Source organism: Gymnogyps californianus, chromosome 13 (genome assembly GCF_018139145.2).
Source record: "Gymnogyps californianus isolate 813 chromosome 13, ASM1813914v2, whole genome shotgun sequence".
Taxonomy (NCBI): Eukaryota; Metazoa; Chordata; class Aves; order Accipitriformes; family Cathartidae; genus Gymnogyps; species Gymnogyps californianus.
This window is the reverse complement of record NC_059483.1, coordinates 20,598,429-20,615,703: the sequence shown is the minus strand read 5'-3', so window position 1 is coordinate 20,615,703 and position 17,275 is coordinate 20,598,429. Positions and strand designations below refer to the sequence as shown.

General features: G+C 41.8%; 1 protein-coding gene and 1 non-coding gene across 3 annotated transcripts in view; both read right to left on the bottom strand.

Annotated features, from left to right (window-relative positions):
- The window catches only part of IARS1 (isoleucyl-tRNA synthetase 1), a 110,443-nt gene extending 97,127 nt beyond the window's left edge, over window positions 1-13,316 (bottom strand). For both annotated transcript variants that reach the window (XM_050904485.1, XM_050904484.1), the window contains exons 1-6: window positions 13,294-13,316; window positions 10,684-10,774; window positions 7,953-8,072; window positions 7,256-7,412; window positions 6,676-6,795; window positions 3,687-3,769 (exon numbers count right to left, since the gene is read on the bottom strand). In XM_050904485.1, the coding sequence (XP_050760442.1) occupies window positions 3,687-3,769; window positions 6,676-6,795; window positions 7,256-7,412; window positions 7,953-8,071 (479 nt within the window). In that variant the 5' untranslated portion in view covers window position 8,072; window positions 10,684-10,774; window positions 13,294-13,316. The remainder of the gene's footprint in view (window positions 1-3,686; window positions 3,770-6,675; window positions 6,796-7,255; window positions 7,413-7,952; window positions 8,073-10,683; window positions 10,775-13,293) is intronic.
- Window positions 9,973-10,107, bottom strand: LOC127021781 (small nucleolar RNA SNORA84). Its single transcript, XR_007767269.1, has one exon. It is a non-coding gene; the product is annotated as a small nucleolar RNA SNORA84 (small nucleolar RNA).
- Window positions 13,317-17,275: the final 3,959 nt, after the last annotated feature.

Here is a 17,275-nt window from a genome sequence, read left to right as displayed (position 1 = left end):
GAAGGAAAGAGAGGTCCCCCCTTAATAACAATCCTAAAAGGAAAACTGAAGCTGGAACAACTGAGATAGGTCTGGTGGAGGGAAGGCAGAAATGGACAAAAAGCCCCATCACCAAAGGGAGCTCCATACTGCATTTCCACAGTAAACAGCAGTTTTCAGCATACAGCCATGACCTCAGACATGTAAAGTACCAATTTTCTACCATAACTAGGAATGTTTTTCTTTCTCTCCCCACCCACTATCTAGTGTTACCACAAAGGGACTCAAGAGTATCTTCTTAGGGTACAGAAGTAGCTAAGAAGTGTTTCCGCTACTAGTGCTACATAAGCACGCCGTGGTTTCGCACTACACAAGCAAGTCTTTCAAAAGATACACGAAGGTTTCAACCGTTTTTAAAACTGAATTAACCTCAGACTGCAGTTGCTAAATTTAGCCACTAGATGGTGATCGAAAGCTGTTTAACTAACCCTAAAGTTGTGCAAAGGAGGAAATTAAAATCCCTAGTCATCAGACCCAGAAGCATGCCACAGCTCTGACTGCAGAACTATTCCCCTCCTCTCCTCAGCACTTCACAGGCTTTTTCCTCAGTGGCCAGGGAGAACTGCTCTTGAGGTGCAAACTCGCAGCTGGCCTCAGAACTATGTAACAAGCCAGTAGTGAAGACAATAATTTACTAGTTGGGGTTTTGTTTGTTTGTTTTGGGTTTTTTTGGGGTTGGGGTTTTTTTTGTTTTGGTGTTTGGGGTTTTTTTTGTTTTTTGTTTTTTGGGGGGGTTTTGGGGGGTTTTTTTGGTTTTTTTTGTTTTTTTTTTTTTTACAAAGCTCAAATACTTTTCAGGCCAACTGTAGATCAGTAAAAAGTTTAAGATCACATCAAGCTGCTCTCAATTTCACTGCATCCATCTCATGAGCTGTAAAAAAAAAAAAGGCAAGAATATATTGCGCATTTGTTCCATGCTAGCTCAAGATCATCATTCTCATTGTACTGTTTTCAGTGAAGGACACATTTTCATTGAGATTCAAGCTGGCTGCAGGACAGATATACAAGTTCTACAGAATTAGAACTTTTCAGTTCTATTTAACTTATTTAAGAAATGAAGAGGTGACTGTATCTTCACATGAGAAACCACTGCAGTATCACCTCTTAATGACACCAGCATTCAATGTTCCCCCAAAAAATTCTGCCAGGATGCCACAATTTTATCATTGGATAAAGTTTTGTTCTAAGTCAAAATTTAGCAGGCTGAAAATTCATTCTACTCTGTCAACCACCAATATGGCACAGCACCAAAATGCTTGCCAAGCAGCCATTTCCAACAAACCCATTACAAAATATGAAAAAGAATACTCTCCAGCATCCTGAGCTTGTACAGTATCTCTACAAAACAAGATATTAATAAAAGATATATTTGGTGTCTGAGTCCTAAACTATTTCAAGTCTAAATAATTTGGATAAATTCAGCCACCCCTGGAAACAACATTTATCACAAGTATTACATTAGCTCACTGAACACAACATAAACATCATGGATGAAAACATCACATTTCATAGAAAGCTAGAAATTCCAGTTGAGACCACTCCAGAACTGCAAGCCTCAGGAAGAGCTAGAGACAAAAAACCCAACAAAACAAAACCCTAAACAGATAGGTTTAGCTGATTAAAAGACTAAAAAAATCCTTACCATATTTTAACCACAAAATCCATGGTTGCCATGCTCACTACCATTATTATCAATGTTTGTTTCTGGGCCTAAGAGCAGCGTTCTACTCTCACAGGCTGAACAAAAGAAAAAAAAAAGATAAAAACACTGGACAGGCCAATATGGTCACCAGGTTACAGTCAACGCAGAAATTAATCTGCAGTTCCTCTTTCGTACTTAGCTGGACACTAAAGTTTTAAAAACTCTTTTAATTTAAAAAGGAACTCGTATTAAAAAAAACATCAAATCAAGAGAACCACACTAGAATCTACCATTCAAAAGAACACTCCTAATGGACGTAAAATGTAACTGCAGAAACACAGATTTTCAGTTTGATGATTGCCTAGGCAACGATCTGACTTTTTTAGAAAATTGTACATTATCCTGTCAAAAACACTACTGTAACTACAGTTACAGTGCTCTCTTTAGGCACTATCTCCCTTAGCCTTGAAACAGGCATCCCGCATTCCTTTTCCATTCCCCTCCTCCATCCACCCTATGCAAACACTGGTGGTTCCACCCCCTGTTCTACCGTGAGAGCAAGCTGGCAATGGCATTGCAACATGCCCCTCCAAGACTTAGAAGACTTGCCAGAAAACCCAGTTTTTAAAAACAGACTTTTAAAAATGTATTTCGTTCCATGATTACACAAAAAAATTAATAGCACGAGGAAGCAAAAGTACCAAATTAAGAGGTTGTCTGCCTATATACTTCCTGAAATCTCATACCACAGAGATTTCAGATCCAAAGTTTATATTTTAGAGTCTGTATCCAAAGTAAGCATCTGGTATGCTTATGATGGTAACCTCTGTAAGCCAGGTGAAAGACTAGAAATTTTCTTTCAAAAGGGGGGAAAAAACCCACAAAACACCACAATCCACAAAAAAAGGCTTAGGCTGTTGAGAGAGACCCTGCAGCTAGTTCAAGTCAAGTTTGTTTTTTAAATGGTCCTTCAAAGATGCTAGTTAAACACGATTTAAGGTGCCACTAAGTATTTTTATAACGTATAAAAGGAAGGTTACTTGTCAGTCTTAGCTTTATTATTATGCAGGGTTTCTTCAGCTAAGTTAAACATCTGCTCCCTTCCCACCATCTTTTCAATGCTCATTGAAAACTCACTGGCACTTCAGCCCTCTACAACGGCTTCAGAGACATCTAGAAATTCTGTCAACCCTTTATCGTAACTATATGTAACTAACTATACAATTAAAGGTTATTAGTAAAACTAATATTAAAGAACATCAATAATCCCTTAATATGCATATCATTTTCTTTTCAATAGCTTTTTGTCAGCACATACTCTGCTAAACCTCTCCCTGCAATTCACCTTGTAATTCTATCACCTGAAGGACTCAATGTTGCCGTTTCTTCACTGTGTTAGGTCAATCTGATTGACTATAAGGCCGTCTTGTCTTTTGGAATTCCAACAGTCACCCTGAATACATTGCCAAAATACCCGAACTTTACTTAGCTCTGCACCAGGAGTCCAAGACAGTTGTCAAACTATGCTGCCAAGAAAAAGATAACAGCAGATTCCCAGCCTCTAAATTCAGGCTTGAAGAAAAGGTTTAGAGCTAAACTGAGTTTGGATAGTTTGCCCATTTGCAGCTGACAGTGTGAAGAACATCAAGAATGTAGAGATATAATGTAATTTCCTAAACCAAGCAAGGAACATAGTAGTAGTTCTTCAGAATTGCTTTTAAGTTGCATGGAGCAGTAAGATTTCAGGCCTCACTAAAAGCAGTACTGTTGTACTTCATTTTGAAAAACGCTACTATCCTGAAGAAGAAAAAAGGTCAATTAATTCCCTCACTTCGACATCAAGAGATTCCACATCAGTTTAATTACTTTGCCCGCTGTTTATCTGAATTTGGTGTGTTTCAAAACAGTTCTAGTGATATATGGACCAACAGATGTTTACAATAGTTGAAGCCTTCTTAACATTTCAAATTCATAAAGCATATATGCAATGTATAAGTTAACTTACCACACAGACTCCATGAACTCAGGATAAAGAGTTTTATAGTCATTTTCAAAATCAATCCAGCGTCCTAATCTGGTAACATTGAACTGTTAAGAAACAAACACACAGATTGAAAGGCATCTTAACATTAAAGATCATGATACATTTCCAATATTTATTCTCCAAAAACAGTTTGATTTTTAAGTGCAGTGTTTGTCCCATAACAATGAAACACATCTATGAAATATTTTAGCCTGACAATAGTTCCAAACAGTGTATTTAAACAGGCAAAAGTAAGCAAAGAATGAAACCATGAACACAATTGTTTAGAACCAAGGTCATACAACAGGCAAATGTGTTCAACACTACTAAACAGAAACGGTGGATCATTTGGATCATTCATCAAATAGAAATAGTGGATCATTCAAGGTTCAGATGCCTGAAAATTGCTTTTGATTACAGTGGTCTTGCTTCTATTTTTAAAACTACTTATTGCAGAGACAGTCAAAATCCAGAACACAGACTATCAGCTTTCAGTTACATGATGTAATTCGAAGACAAAAAAATGCTGAAAGAAATTGATATGTCACAAGAAGTTATCAAAACTATTTCAGGCCAACTGCCTTCTTTGACTTCCCAAAGCTACGACAGGGCTGCCAAAGGCCACAAGACTGACAGGTGTTAGTCCCTGTCTCAGGACAGATTATGGTCACATCCATTGGCACAGAATATGAAAACTAATGAGTAATAAACTAGCTATGGGATTCACTTGGCCAAGTGCTACTCTCTTGCTAATTTCACAGCTATCGGAACCCCTAGCTCTGCAAATAACCAAGCCCAGGATACCTGTCCTGATACTGTTAGACACAGACCACACTGAATGTCAAACTAGTAAACTGAAAACAAAGCAAATGAATTCTCTCACCTCTGTATTTTCACGTAACACCTGAGCTCCTGAAATACATCAGTTTTGATTCTGACCTTTAAGCCACTCTCATGTTCCACTATTAAGATCCAAAGCCTAGGACTGATTAGTACAAGCATCCACAAAGTCAGAGTATTATGTTTGGTCTCGGCACTGAAAGATCTTACACATCCAAGGAACCTTTTATATTTTTTCATAAGGTTCAAACATTTGCTAGCCACTCCAGACAGAAAATAAATGCTACCTCCAATAGGGATGTTGGGATTTCCTCTCCTAACACTATCCCAAAGTATTTGATTTTATTACCAGCCAAATCACAAACAAGATATTTAATAAAAATAATGAAATTAGTTTAACAATCTAAAAATATATGTCTGTCTGTGGAAATACACACATATACATGCACAAGTTTATGCACAGAATAAAATACAAAATCCATTTCCCATCCAAAAGACTAAGTATTTGGCCTAATCAGCACTGCAAAAATACCAGTTGCTGAAGACACAGCAAGTTAAAAGGAACAACTATGGAAAACAAAACATGAACCAGAATGAATCTTTTTATTTTTATTTCTAAAAGCAACAAAGAATCATTGATGATGTTTTTGAAATACAAAATTTCAGAGTATAGATGAATGATTGTATATTTGAAAAAAACCAAACTCTGTGCTTTTCATCCAGCCACTCGCTTAGATTTAGGCCACAGCTACTCTAACAAAGGCAGCTGTAGTTTCTTCGGATACTGGCCATAACTTCAAAACGCTCCCAAGGGCAAGAGGCAAGTGATACTCAAATAAGAAATTGCTATTTCGATCAAAAGGAATATAGCAGGACTAGAGAACATACAGAGGATTGTGATGAGGTAGAACAGCTTCTGCATGAGGAAAAACTGAAGAATTAGGACTATTCTGCCTAGAAAAAGAAACAACTGATGGTGAAGACAAAGGTTTACTGGAAACCATATTATAGAAGAACTACAGTTCTTCAAACTATGTATAGGAATGCCTTGATACAGACTGTTTAGAGGCTGTCAGTATACCTAGATTCAAAATGTAGCTAGATCAATTCATGAGGGGAAAAAAATCTGTTAGGGATTATAAACTAGGGGAAAAAAAAAATTAAAAATCCTTTGGCCTAGGAAGGCCTTGTGCCACAAAGGCTGAAAAAAATATGGCCTGTTCTTCAATTCTTCCTTTGGCACTTGCTATTGCATGCTGTCACTGTAATATAGTGGCGCAACTAGGAAAGCACCTGGGCCGCTCCTTAGCTCAGAAAGCCATAGAAAAGAGTCATCGCTTCACAGACATATCAGACCGAGAGCAAATACAAGTACTGGGCTAAATGTACTTTATTCTGGCCACACTGCTAAGGACAAAAATAAGGAGCATCAGGTTCTATGCACAGGATGAATATTATTCAGAGTTAGAAAAAAACCTGTGCATCTCTTAAGAAAGTATCTAACCCATCTACTTGGAACAGCTCTCCAACCTCAAGAGTCTGGACAGACCAATGCTCTCCCTATCACCATATTCATGGGATGCAAAGTTTAGACCAATATTCTCTTGGAAGACTGAGGGTTTACCCACACCTCTCCTGACACAAAATCAGATGCTAGGACTTCTGCTGTTCCAGAAATACAACCTATAGTCCTACACTCTGGTAATGAAAAGACTGAAAAGTCGGGGCAGAAAAGCAGGGAGGTCAATGTGTGTTTCCTTTATTGGTTCCATTTGAAAACCGAAGTCAGATCTTACTTTCAATTTTCTATACAAGAAAAGACACGAAGAAAGAGATAACTTGTTCAATGTATCTATTAGATGTTTAATGTATGTAGTTCGACACTTTGAGCTCCAGGTTACCTTTGAAGTAACCTCCTCTTGACATCACAGCAGTCTCCCTGTTCTGAGCCACAATGGTGTTCTTTTTTTCCCCTTTCAGGATCACCAGTGAGAAACATGGTAGCTAAAGACATGTAAGATATGCGCATGCAATCAAATAGATAGAAGGATGAAGTTCACCCCAGCTGAAAAACTTCTGCACATATACAATTAGAAACGTACAGTAGAATATGCACTGAGTCTTTACTTACCTCCCATTCCTTCGAGTATCTCATCACAATTCCTCTGCATTGGTTGTTGTATTCTTCAATCCCCATCTTTGCCACGTCTTCTGGCCCTTTAATGCCTAAGGTCTTGTCAATCTCATATTCCTGGGAGCATTGAAAACAACCAGACAAAAAACCCATGCTGTCATCAAAAGCTTTCAGGATTTCTCTGGATAGTTTATTTATGTTCTATGCATTCTAATGAGGCTAAAGGGCCTCTTTTATCATTTTGATATTTCATGAGTATTGCACCTGAACTAAGCAGACATTTCAAAGGATAACCCCGGTGTGATTGTTCCTTTACTATCTTTAGAAAAAGAAAAAAAAACATTTTCTGAAATACATACCAAATAAATGGTGCCTGGAGAAGGGCAGGTGACCAGTAGGAAGCACCTGAAATGACCACACACGCAAAAGCCAGAGCAACACACTGGACAAAGAACTTCCATTTCTCTTTTAGCAACAAAACCAGGCATAAGAGCAATAGAAACGTGATTGATAAGCAGGTAACAACATGGAAAGAGGAACCAACAGAAATATCTGTAGGCAGATTTGTTACACATACCACAGGTAAGCCATGGCAATCCCAGCCAAATCTTCTGTCAACATGAAAACCACTCTGATGAGCAAATCTGGTTACTATGTCTTTAATGGTTCCTGCAAGAATATGGCCATAGTGTGGAAGTCCAGTAGCAAATGGAGGGCCATCATAGAAGTTAAACCTACAACACAAGACAACATTCTTAATTAAATCAAAAACTGAGCATCAGATCTTCAAACAAGATAAGTATATCTGTATGCTTATGCTTCTTATGTCTTACTAGGACAACATCAATTTCTTCCTCTTCTATTATCAGTCAGCACAGGTATCATGTTGGCAGTGGGACTAAAGGGAACATTTCCACTTGTTCAGTTCCTACTGATTTCCAGTTCTACCAAGGTTACTACTGAAAATACCAGCATGCTGCTCCACAGCTGGCAGACATAGGAAAGAGTTGTCCTTGCTTACCTGCAGATTTCTTTTATAAACCCACCAAGCAGGGAATTACAGGTTTAGTACTACTGTTTGAATACTGTTGATTCTTCACAAAGTGAAATATAAATGGTAACTGACATGACAGCAACATTAGCCAAGACTGCTATCTGCAAAGGGAGCAGCTGTTGGTAACAGAACCGAGGCACAAAAAAAGAAAAAAGTAATTACAGCTAAGCCAACCTTGCATTGTCACACAGAGTTGCTACAGCTTTTAACAGATTCTTACCTAGGTCTATTCTTTGATTGTTTTAGGCATTCCTGGAAACAATTAAGATTTTTCCAGAGCTCCAATATCTTCTCTTCCTCATTTGGAAAAGTTATGTTTTCTGGAACTTGTTGAACCATTCTTTCCCAGCAACGACCAAGCAGAGAAAAGAAAATACATGTTGAACAGAAGTGAGAAAAAAATTGCTTCACAAATACAATTTATTGTCTTCCAAATCCATATCACCAAACCACATCTCAGTTTTTCGAAGAGTTTGATTCAGTGTAGACATGGAAGCAAGCACTATATTCTAAAAAAAGCCTAATAATTTTCACAGACTAGCAGTGAAGTTTTGTAAGAGGAAAAGGATTCTCCATTCATTCAACTATGGTCATTCATTTTTTATTATGCTTTTATTTTTGTTTCCTATAGAAAACAGTCAAAGGGCAAATTATTTTTTGGTTACAAGTTTGGGGTTTTTTCTTTAGGAAAATTTTCCAAGTTCAAACTGACCTTTCATCATCAGTTTGTGAACTAGTGAGACTTACTTTAAGCACAGGAACTAAAACTAGTGAAGAAAAGGCTCCTTTTTACCTTACATCTATTCCTACCATTTAAAGGTTTAAACCAGCATTCTTCCATCTAGCTAGGCCATCATTCTAGATGCTCCTAAAAGCAGCTAGACTTCAGATAGCACAGCTGAAACACATGGCAATGAAAGATGAACATGTGGGAAGAATTCAAACAAACAGATGAGGAAAAAGCTCAAAGACCTCAGCTGTGAATCTTGAAAAGCTCTAACTCCCAGAGTACTGGTAAAACTACTAGTCTCTTTTTTTGTTGTTTTTCCTTCAGTTTTACAAGTATGTCAGAACTAAGCCACAAGGGGCTACTTCTCGCTGGCCATTTCCTGAAGGTCTTTTTTTTTTTTTTGGTGGGTTTTGGCCACCAGAGCCCAAAGCCATTCTTCAATTCTGGGTAAGACAATGAAAATCACTACAAGCAAAATTATGTACGAGCAACACAGGGAAGTGAATTCTCAACATCATTAGAAACACACAATAGAGCTGCCTGGTGTTCCAGACCTGCTACAAGATTCAAAGGGGTCAAATTTCAAGAAAATGCTACAGCAAGCACTATGCAAAAGTTCTGTGGAACAAGGATATTTAAGACAGGAGTTCCATAACAGAAGAAAACTGCTTATGAAGGTTGTAATAGATGACTGCAGAGAAGAAACAGGCTCTCCCACCTCTAACTTTAGTGCTGCTGCTCTTTAGCACTTACACCAGAATGAGCTGAGCACTACAATAGCCTCGAGTTTCGCTTAACATTGTAGAATCACAAGTAATGGCACAAGGACTGAGTCTTCCGTTTTATCCAGGTTTGTCAAATAGTAACCATAAGCAGCAACAAATGCAAACACATGAAGACAATGCTTACCCAGAACACCATGGAAATGGCTAGCTCAATGTTTGAACCCATATTAAAAAATGTGCCCCAAAATGAAACCTACAGACAAATTCCACCATTCATACTTTTAATAACAGATCATCCTCCCCACTAATAAACCCAAATTATCAAGTAAGACAAGAAATTCAATGAGAAACCCACAACCTGGTACACAGGCAACACAGCAGCTGGAGGGGAAATCACAAGCTGACAAGGAACACATGGACACAGCCTAGATGTATTCTTAGAAAAGCAATAACCAGTCTTAGCACAGTAAGTTACAGTATACACAACTTGTACAAGAGTTTTCATCATTATATCTCAAAGCACTCAACAAAGCACTAATTAGGCCATGCCATTTCTCAGTAATTTGATCATAGCCCCAAGATCACAGAGACAATGGAGATGATAAAAGAATTCAGCCTTAAAGCTTATTTCCTACAAGCCTGTTGACTTGAGGACTAAGGATCTGCACATTTTACTTAGATCAAGCTCAGCCTTCGCAATTTAGTGATAAATGCAAAGGTTTTGGCAACTGGCCCAGCTGTCAAGTCCCTATAATCTAAAAAATTAAATACAGGTTTAAGGTTTGGTCTGTAACTGTGACCGGGCTATGGAAGCTGCTCACGTATCACAGACTCCATGCGTAAATCACAGTATCACTTTTGGCCCATTTCTACCAACTGAAGCACTGTATGCACAAACCAGTGTCCAGTAACCACAGGGCACAAATTCATACACACTCTTATCAATATTACAAGAGAAGTTTATTATGTCAGAACTAGGAAAATAATTACTGATGAGAATTAATATGTAACAGTCACTACAGGTCAGTTTTTTCAACTTACAAAACAGAATTTTAAACAGATTGACTTAAAAGACAAACCACATTTAAAATCTATCTATGGCTCAACCTCAGCTGAGCAAAAAACCAAAGACTTCTGTGCTCAGGAAAAGTATAATCAACTTATAGACAGAGATATGAATAATTCCGTATACCTATGGCAAAAAAAGTTCATTACTACAAGCAATCTAGGTATTTTAAAACAGAGAAAAAAAATCAAGGACAACTCACTACTTTGAACACAGACTGAGTGAAAACATCACAAATGATGTTACAGAAACTATCAAACAAATGCATCTAATAAAACACCACTTTTGGACAACACTCCAAATTTATATACAGATTAGTAAACACAAGCGGGTTTTTGTTTTCTTGTTTCTCTATTCATTTTCTGCTGACAAAAAGTGTTAAAGTTTAAGGCAATGCACTACTGGGGAATTTTTTTTAAAGTACACTCACTTTTTCTAAAAGATCATAACATTCAATAGGAAAGGTGTCAAAGTTTGTAGATTGTACTACAGCAGTCTCAAACTTATGCTGGGCTTCTTATCTAGAAGAAAAAGAAAAAACAAGCATTAAAACCATAAAAGCAAGTTAGAATGTGTTTTTCTCTATATTAGGATTTTTTCTAAAAAAATCAATATTTAATTTTTCAACAAAAATTCAATACGAATGCCACTATGAATGAAGTGAACCAATATTTCAGAAATTTCTTGGACTTAAGATACATCACATACAGATAGATGATTAAAACAAAGTGGACTTCAAGATATTACTCATCTTGTTGACCAAGAAACTGAAAAGATAAAAAACCAGCATGAACTAAAAGAGTACAAAAGGTCTCCTAATTTCAAGGGGTTTATGATCAGTCTCTTGTCCTCGTTCCAGTCACCTTCTCCCACAAACTATTCTATGTAAGAGACCTATGCACAAACTTCCCTCCAGAGACAAGGAGGAGCCTCCTTTCTCCATCTACAGATGCCTTCCCCAAAGTTAAATAATGCGCTATTTTACATACACACAGAACTAGGCTCCTCATTTCTGCCTTTTTAGGTACTGAGCTTTGAGGCAAGGCAATTTCTGGGGTAACACTATTCTAAACTGTTCATCTGATAATCAAAAGCATCCATTTCTAGAACAGATGGAAACAACCAAGTTTAAAGTAAAAGGAAGGATGGATGGGAACAGAATGCTAAGCTACAGAACAAACGTTGCTTCTGAAAATCATGTGCTAATGCCTTATACAGGGAATAAAGCTGCAACGCTAATCAAAGACCTGAGAATGGGTGAGAAAAAACCAAACCAATCATGCACACCTATCTTTAAAACCTCTTTTTAAACTGAATACTCTCGTCCTACTCTAACTAGCAAAACCACCAAATAGTTGGAAATGCAAGAATAAACTTAGTTAAAAAAAAAACAAACCACAAACTGAGCAATCAGTTTTCTTCTCCAAAAGGACATAAAGCTGCCACCCTCATGGCCAGTCTCCCTAACACTGCAATTTGTAAGTGTAATTACTTCAGGAAAGAATTAAAAACATGGTTTTCTTCACAAAAGTTTTGGATTTGATAGTAACATAGAAAATTTATATTTACACCTTATTCACAGCAGACTGATAATGGCCTGATTATTCCACTGTTCTATTTGATGGGTCACGAAACTGAGGAGTTACACGCTTTTCTTACTGAAAAACAAGCCCCAAAGTGAGTAGCTCAGAAAACTAAACTGGGAAACTAGGAAGTGACAGTTTCTAATTTCTAAACAGGTAAATGAAGTCTACTCAATCTGAGCCTGATACTTGAGGATGGGTTAGGGAAAGGGTATCAAGATTAATTCATCTCAACATATCACTCAAGATGAAACACTACCCGAGACAGACTATGGCCCATCTGTCCCCCAGCAAGGAGTGTTTCTTTTTATGCTGAAAAGCCAATAGGTCGCTAAAACAGTGAGCAGACTCACAAATTAATACTATGTTTAGACACAAATACATTTCATAGTATGCAAAAACTCAGTTTTACCCTATGATGTCTTAAGCAAATTTTTCTGTTGTCTTCACACTACCTTGATTAAAAGTGTAAAATTTGTCATTGTGCAAAAAAAAAAATCTAGGTTATTTTGAAATAACTTTGAACTACGCATTTAAAAAAATCAGAAACTAGTTTCACTTGAGTTAGCAAACGCTGCTGTTATGTGCCAACTAAATTCTGCTATTACCTGACAGTCGCTTCCTAAGCACGTCACCAACGAACTGAAAAAAATACGCTTTCTTCAGTTTCCAGAAGGCTCCCAGGAGGTGGGGGAGCCAACATTTGCTGAAGATAGATATATCAAATCCATCACAGCTACAGTAATCAAAAGTGTGCCTTCCTCAAAAATTTCCCCTCTATTAAAAGGATGCTGAAGTGGGATGCTTAAGACATATTACACATTGCAAGGCATCTTAGGTTCTTCGTTCAACTAACTAATGAAACTAAGCCTTGATAGGTATCAATAAGGAAACTGGTTAAGCTTTAATAAGTACTTATTTTAGGTAATCACTAAATTCCAGAAAAAGCAAAGAATCTGTATAGCACGCAGGGAAGGAAAATATCTTATACGTAAACATAACGTTATAGATGCAGAACACATTAGCTCTAACGCCTGAAAAGGCGCTAATAACGTCAAAACCCAGCAGGGGAGCCGCCAGCCCGGCCGCTTCCCTGTTAACGCGCTCCAGAGCTCCGGGCGGTGACAGGGGAGGCACCAGCCGGGCCACAAGCCGCGCCGGGCGACCCGCCGCTGAGCGGCGCGGGGCGGGAGCGGGGCAGGCAGCCAGCGGGACCAGCACCCAGCGTACGAGCCGCGGGCTTTCTGTGACACCCTAAAAGGCGCCGCCCGGCACCGGCGCCCGCACGAAGCGCCCCCAACAACGCTCCTGGGGCCCCGGCGCCGCCCCTCCCTCAGGCCTCTGAGCCGACCCCCGCCTCACTGACACTCCCCCTCGGCCGGCAGGGGACGGAAGGGGGATGCGGGGGGCTCGGGAGAGCGGCCCCGAGGGCCGGGCCGGGTCCCGCCGCCGCTCACCTCAGCGCCGCCCGTCCCGCAATGATGCAACCGCGCCCAGGAAAGCATGACAGGAAGCACCGGCGGGCACACCCGGCAGCGGCGGCCAGTCAGCGCGCGGCACACTGAGGGTGCAATAAAACGGCCTCCCATTGGGCAGGCCGCTCTCCTGGAAACGCCAGGTCACGGTGGCGCGGGGCAAACTGGGAAACCTTTTCCGCCCTCTCACCCTGTGCCTTCTCATTGGCCGGGACAGGCCGAGGGCGGGGCCTCCCCGCGGGAGGGGGGGTGCAGGGGATGAAGCTCCCTGCTGTGAGGGAGCGCGGCGGGGGGTGCCTCGGCCGTGTGTACCCGGGGAGGATAAATCCTGCTCTGGTTTTAATAGCTTACGTTTCTTTCACAAACTAAAATGGCTTTTTCACATGTCCACTAGCTGCCATCGCTGCGTTTGTGCACAGGGAGCGCAGCGCCGTCAGCTGAGGCGGCTACCCGCTGAGGGAAGCCTCCATTTGGAGACCGACAGATGATGACCCGTTGTGGTATTTCTGGGTTTGGAACACAGAAAGTGAAAACATTCTGCCTCGGCCACAGGATTTCCCCTCACACACACAAAAAAGAAAAACCTCTCAAATCCTAAGAGTGAAATGAACTTTGAGCTGAGGAGGGACTTCCAGCAGTGTGCCCCGAGCCCAAGCCCTCTGCTCAGAGCGAAATCCCAGGTAGGAGCCCTGCTGGGCTCCTTTCCATAGCTGGATACCAAGGGCGTCTCAAGAGACTCTACCAAACACACATCTTGGAAGCTTGACCTTGCCTCCATTAAAGGAATACTCTTAAATGTCGAGATACCAATTCTTAAGACTGTAAATACAACAGAAGTCCCCTCCTCTACTGCTGCACTCCAACTAGAAAAAAAATAAACTTGTAAATGGGTTCCCATATGTCAAAGGAAACTTAAGAATTTGAAAAAGTATTATTACTGGCTGCCAACCATAGCATTGTGAAACTACAAAACAGTTCCTTCTACCTACAGAAAGCACTGAAAACAGCTGTGGAAAAGCTCTTGACAGTGAAAAATGAAAGAAAGTCCAGGGAGGTGATGGAGACAGATATTCTTTCTAGACTGCGCATCTGCACACCTGAACTCCTAACCAAAACAGATCGTCGGGAATGACATTCAGATCAATAATGGTCTGAATAGTTCAACTGCCTCAGCTGCCTCCATGTAATGATTTTCAATTACTCCTTAAAACTTGTATACTAGTACAAATGTAGGTAATCAATGAAAGCTAGCTTTTGGTTTTGATTTTCAGGACTAGGTACAAGATCAACTCACTGGTCCGTACCGGGCAGTGTCTCAGTCTGCAGAGGAGGGACACATCCAGATGCGGGGTGTCACGTTAAACGGAACTCCCACCTGCACAATGAAGCACAAGACTGTTCTCTACACAGAATTTCGTGCGTCACGCTGGAATAGCTAAAAGGGGAACTCAATCTGCATCAAACTCGGAGAAACACCACCATCCTGCCAGACTAAGCAGGACTGACTAACAGGACAGGGAGACACTGGGTGCATGTGGTTGCCAGGAGAGAGTCTCCCGTATAAACACGATGCAGAGATTCCTGCCTGTGTGGATCCGGGATGTTCTGTATCCAGGAGGGAAGTTTGAAGTGGCAGAAATCTGTTTAACCCATATTGATTTCTAATGCATCCCAAAGCTATAAAAAAGCCTGTGACAACTCAGAACTACAAGGAGGAGGACTTGGATTCTACTACCTGATACAGCATTCCTTCAACTGACCATTTTATTTTGTCATGTTTTGGAATTTTTGTTGTTTTTTTTTAAAGAAAATCTAGTAAGTGTGATTCACGATTGAAGACAGGTAGGTAAGAGAAGAATAAAATGCAGAAAAGAATAACTAATTCAGAGATTTTACTGATCTTACCATTGTGGACCTTTTCTATATCCAGAAAACTTTCTTCGCTATGCAGACAGATGGGTATTAAATTCAAGGCTTCCTGAAAGTAATTTAACAGTGGCTTCTGTTAATTTAGTTTGAACTTTTTTCCCCACCCAAGTAGTGTAAGCTTACTTGAAAAAAATCCCAAACAGGTTCAGACGACTTCGTGAGCTATTTCTTTATAAACATACACTTTATCAAATCTGAAAGCACTGCAGCCTCCCCCTGCTTTCACATTCCTTCAGACTACAGAGGTTGCATTTTTTTAGACAACTATAACTTGTGCTTGCTCCAGTGCCAACTCCTTCAATTTTGGGCTTTAGTTTGTAAAACATGTAGGTGATAAGGCCAGTTGACTTTAAAATGGAATACCATATAATTTCTGGATGGAATTTAAAACAAACACTGCTTAAAAATATGTACTTTTAAGCAACGAAATACAGACAAATGTTGACAATTTGTTGTTGACAATGTTGACTCTGCAGTTACCACACATCCAGATTTTCACCGTGTTCCCCCCTGTATATTCTGTACTTCTTTGCCCTTCACTAGTAAATAATAAAAAACTGTTATCTACATGAAAGTCTACTGTCCTTATTTATGCGCAGCCTTTAATTGAAACCATTTGGGCCACAACACTGAGCTCGTTTTTCATAAACAAATGGGCCATAAAGAAAGGGTGGAGAGGGAAGTCACTGTCAGATTTAGTAGTGCAGTAGTTACACACAGAGCCAAAAAAAAAACCCGGATTTGAAAACCCGGGGAAATGTGTAGCAGAGGGATCAAGGCCCAGCACAAATAACTGGGACAGTCCCCAAACTATGAGTGTCTCTGCTCTAATTTTTCACAAAATACTGTTTAAAAAGCACCGATTCATCTGGAAAGGTTAAAGGGAAGAAACAAAACCCCTGAAAGGCTCAAGAAGGGACTCCCCCCCTTCTCCCCCCACCCAGCTAAATGCCAGCTCAAACCTCCTCACACCCCGAGCCCTCTCTCCGGTACGGGCCGTGCCGGGGCCTCGGCCAGGCCTCAGCGCCGCCCGCCCCACCCCGCGCCTCCATAGCGGCGGCTGCCGCGGGGTAGGGACCGGCCCTCGCCGCCCCTCCGTCGGGGTTGTGCCGGTTATCATCGCCGATCAAGCGATACACGCCCCCGCCCCCGCCCCCCCGCCGCCGCCGCCGGGCAGACCGGAGAGAAACCCGAGCGGAGCGTGTGTCTTTCTCCGCCCCCGAGGCGTGAGGCGGCCCGCCGGGCCCGTCCTCGCCGTCACGGCGGTGGAGGCCTCCCCTCCCCGCGCGTTGAGGAGGGGGGAAGGCGCCGTCACCCCTCGCTCAGGCACGGGCACCATTTTGTGGGCTACGAGCGGGAAGACCACCGTTCCCCGGGGGTGGCGCCGGCCCCAGTCAGGAGCTACAGGGGAAAGGCGGGCAGGAGGCGCTGGCACAGAGCGCTGCGCCTTTCCAGTGCTTGGTCACGGGCCCCAGATCGCTGCCGGCGGCGCCAGGCACTCGGCACTGACGGCTCGGGGCGCCTCTTTCTCCCCCGCACCCTCGCTGAGCACCGGCTCTCCCCGGAGCCATTACGCCCGCCCAACTTCCAGCGCCGCTCCGTGCCTCAAGGGCGGCTTAAGCAGTTTACGTGCTGGCGCTGCAACGGAGAGGACGGCAACCGCGCTTGCGCGGGGAACTGAGCGCAAACGGTGTTCGTGAATAGGGGATAAACAAAACAACGCTCCCGGAGCGCTGAGCCAAACCAAAACGCGCCGGACGGGGGGAAAGATCCCGGGACTAACCCGGGAGACAGGAGCGCGCGGCCCGGCGCGGGTCGTCGTGGCGCAGAGCGCCCCGCTCACCGGGCACGGAGGGCGAGGTTTGGCGAGGTTTGGCGAGGTTTGGCGAGGACAGGCTTGCTCAGGAGCGGCTGTGGTCTCCCCCCCCCCCGCGGCGCGGCGGCAGTTGGACTGCGCCGTTCGGTATAAATAGGGGGTGTGTGGGTGTGCGTTGCCAGTCGGCGTGGGGCTGAGGGCGGTGTCGGTTGTGTGCAG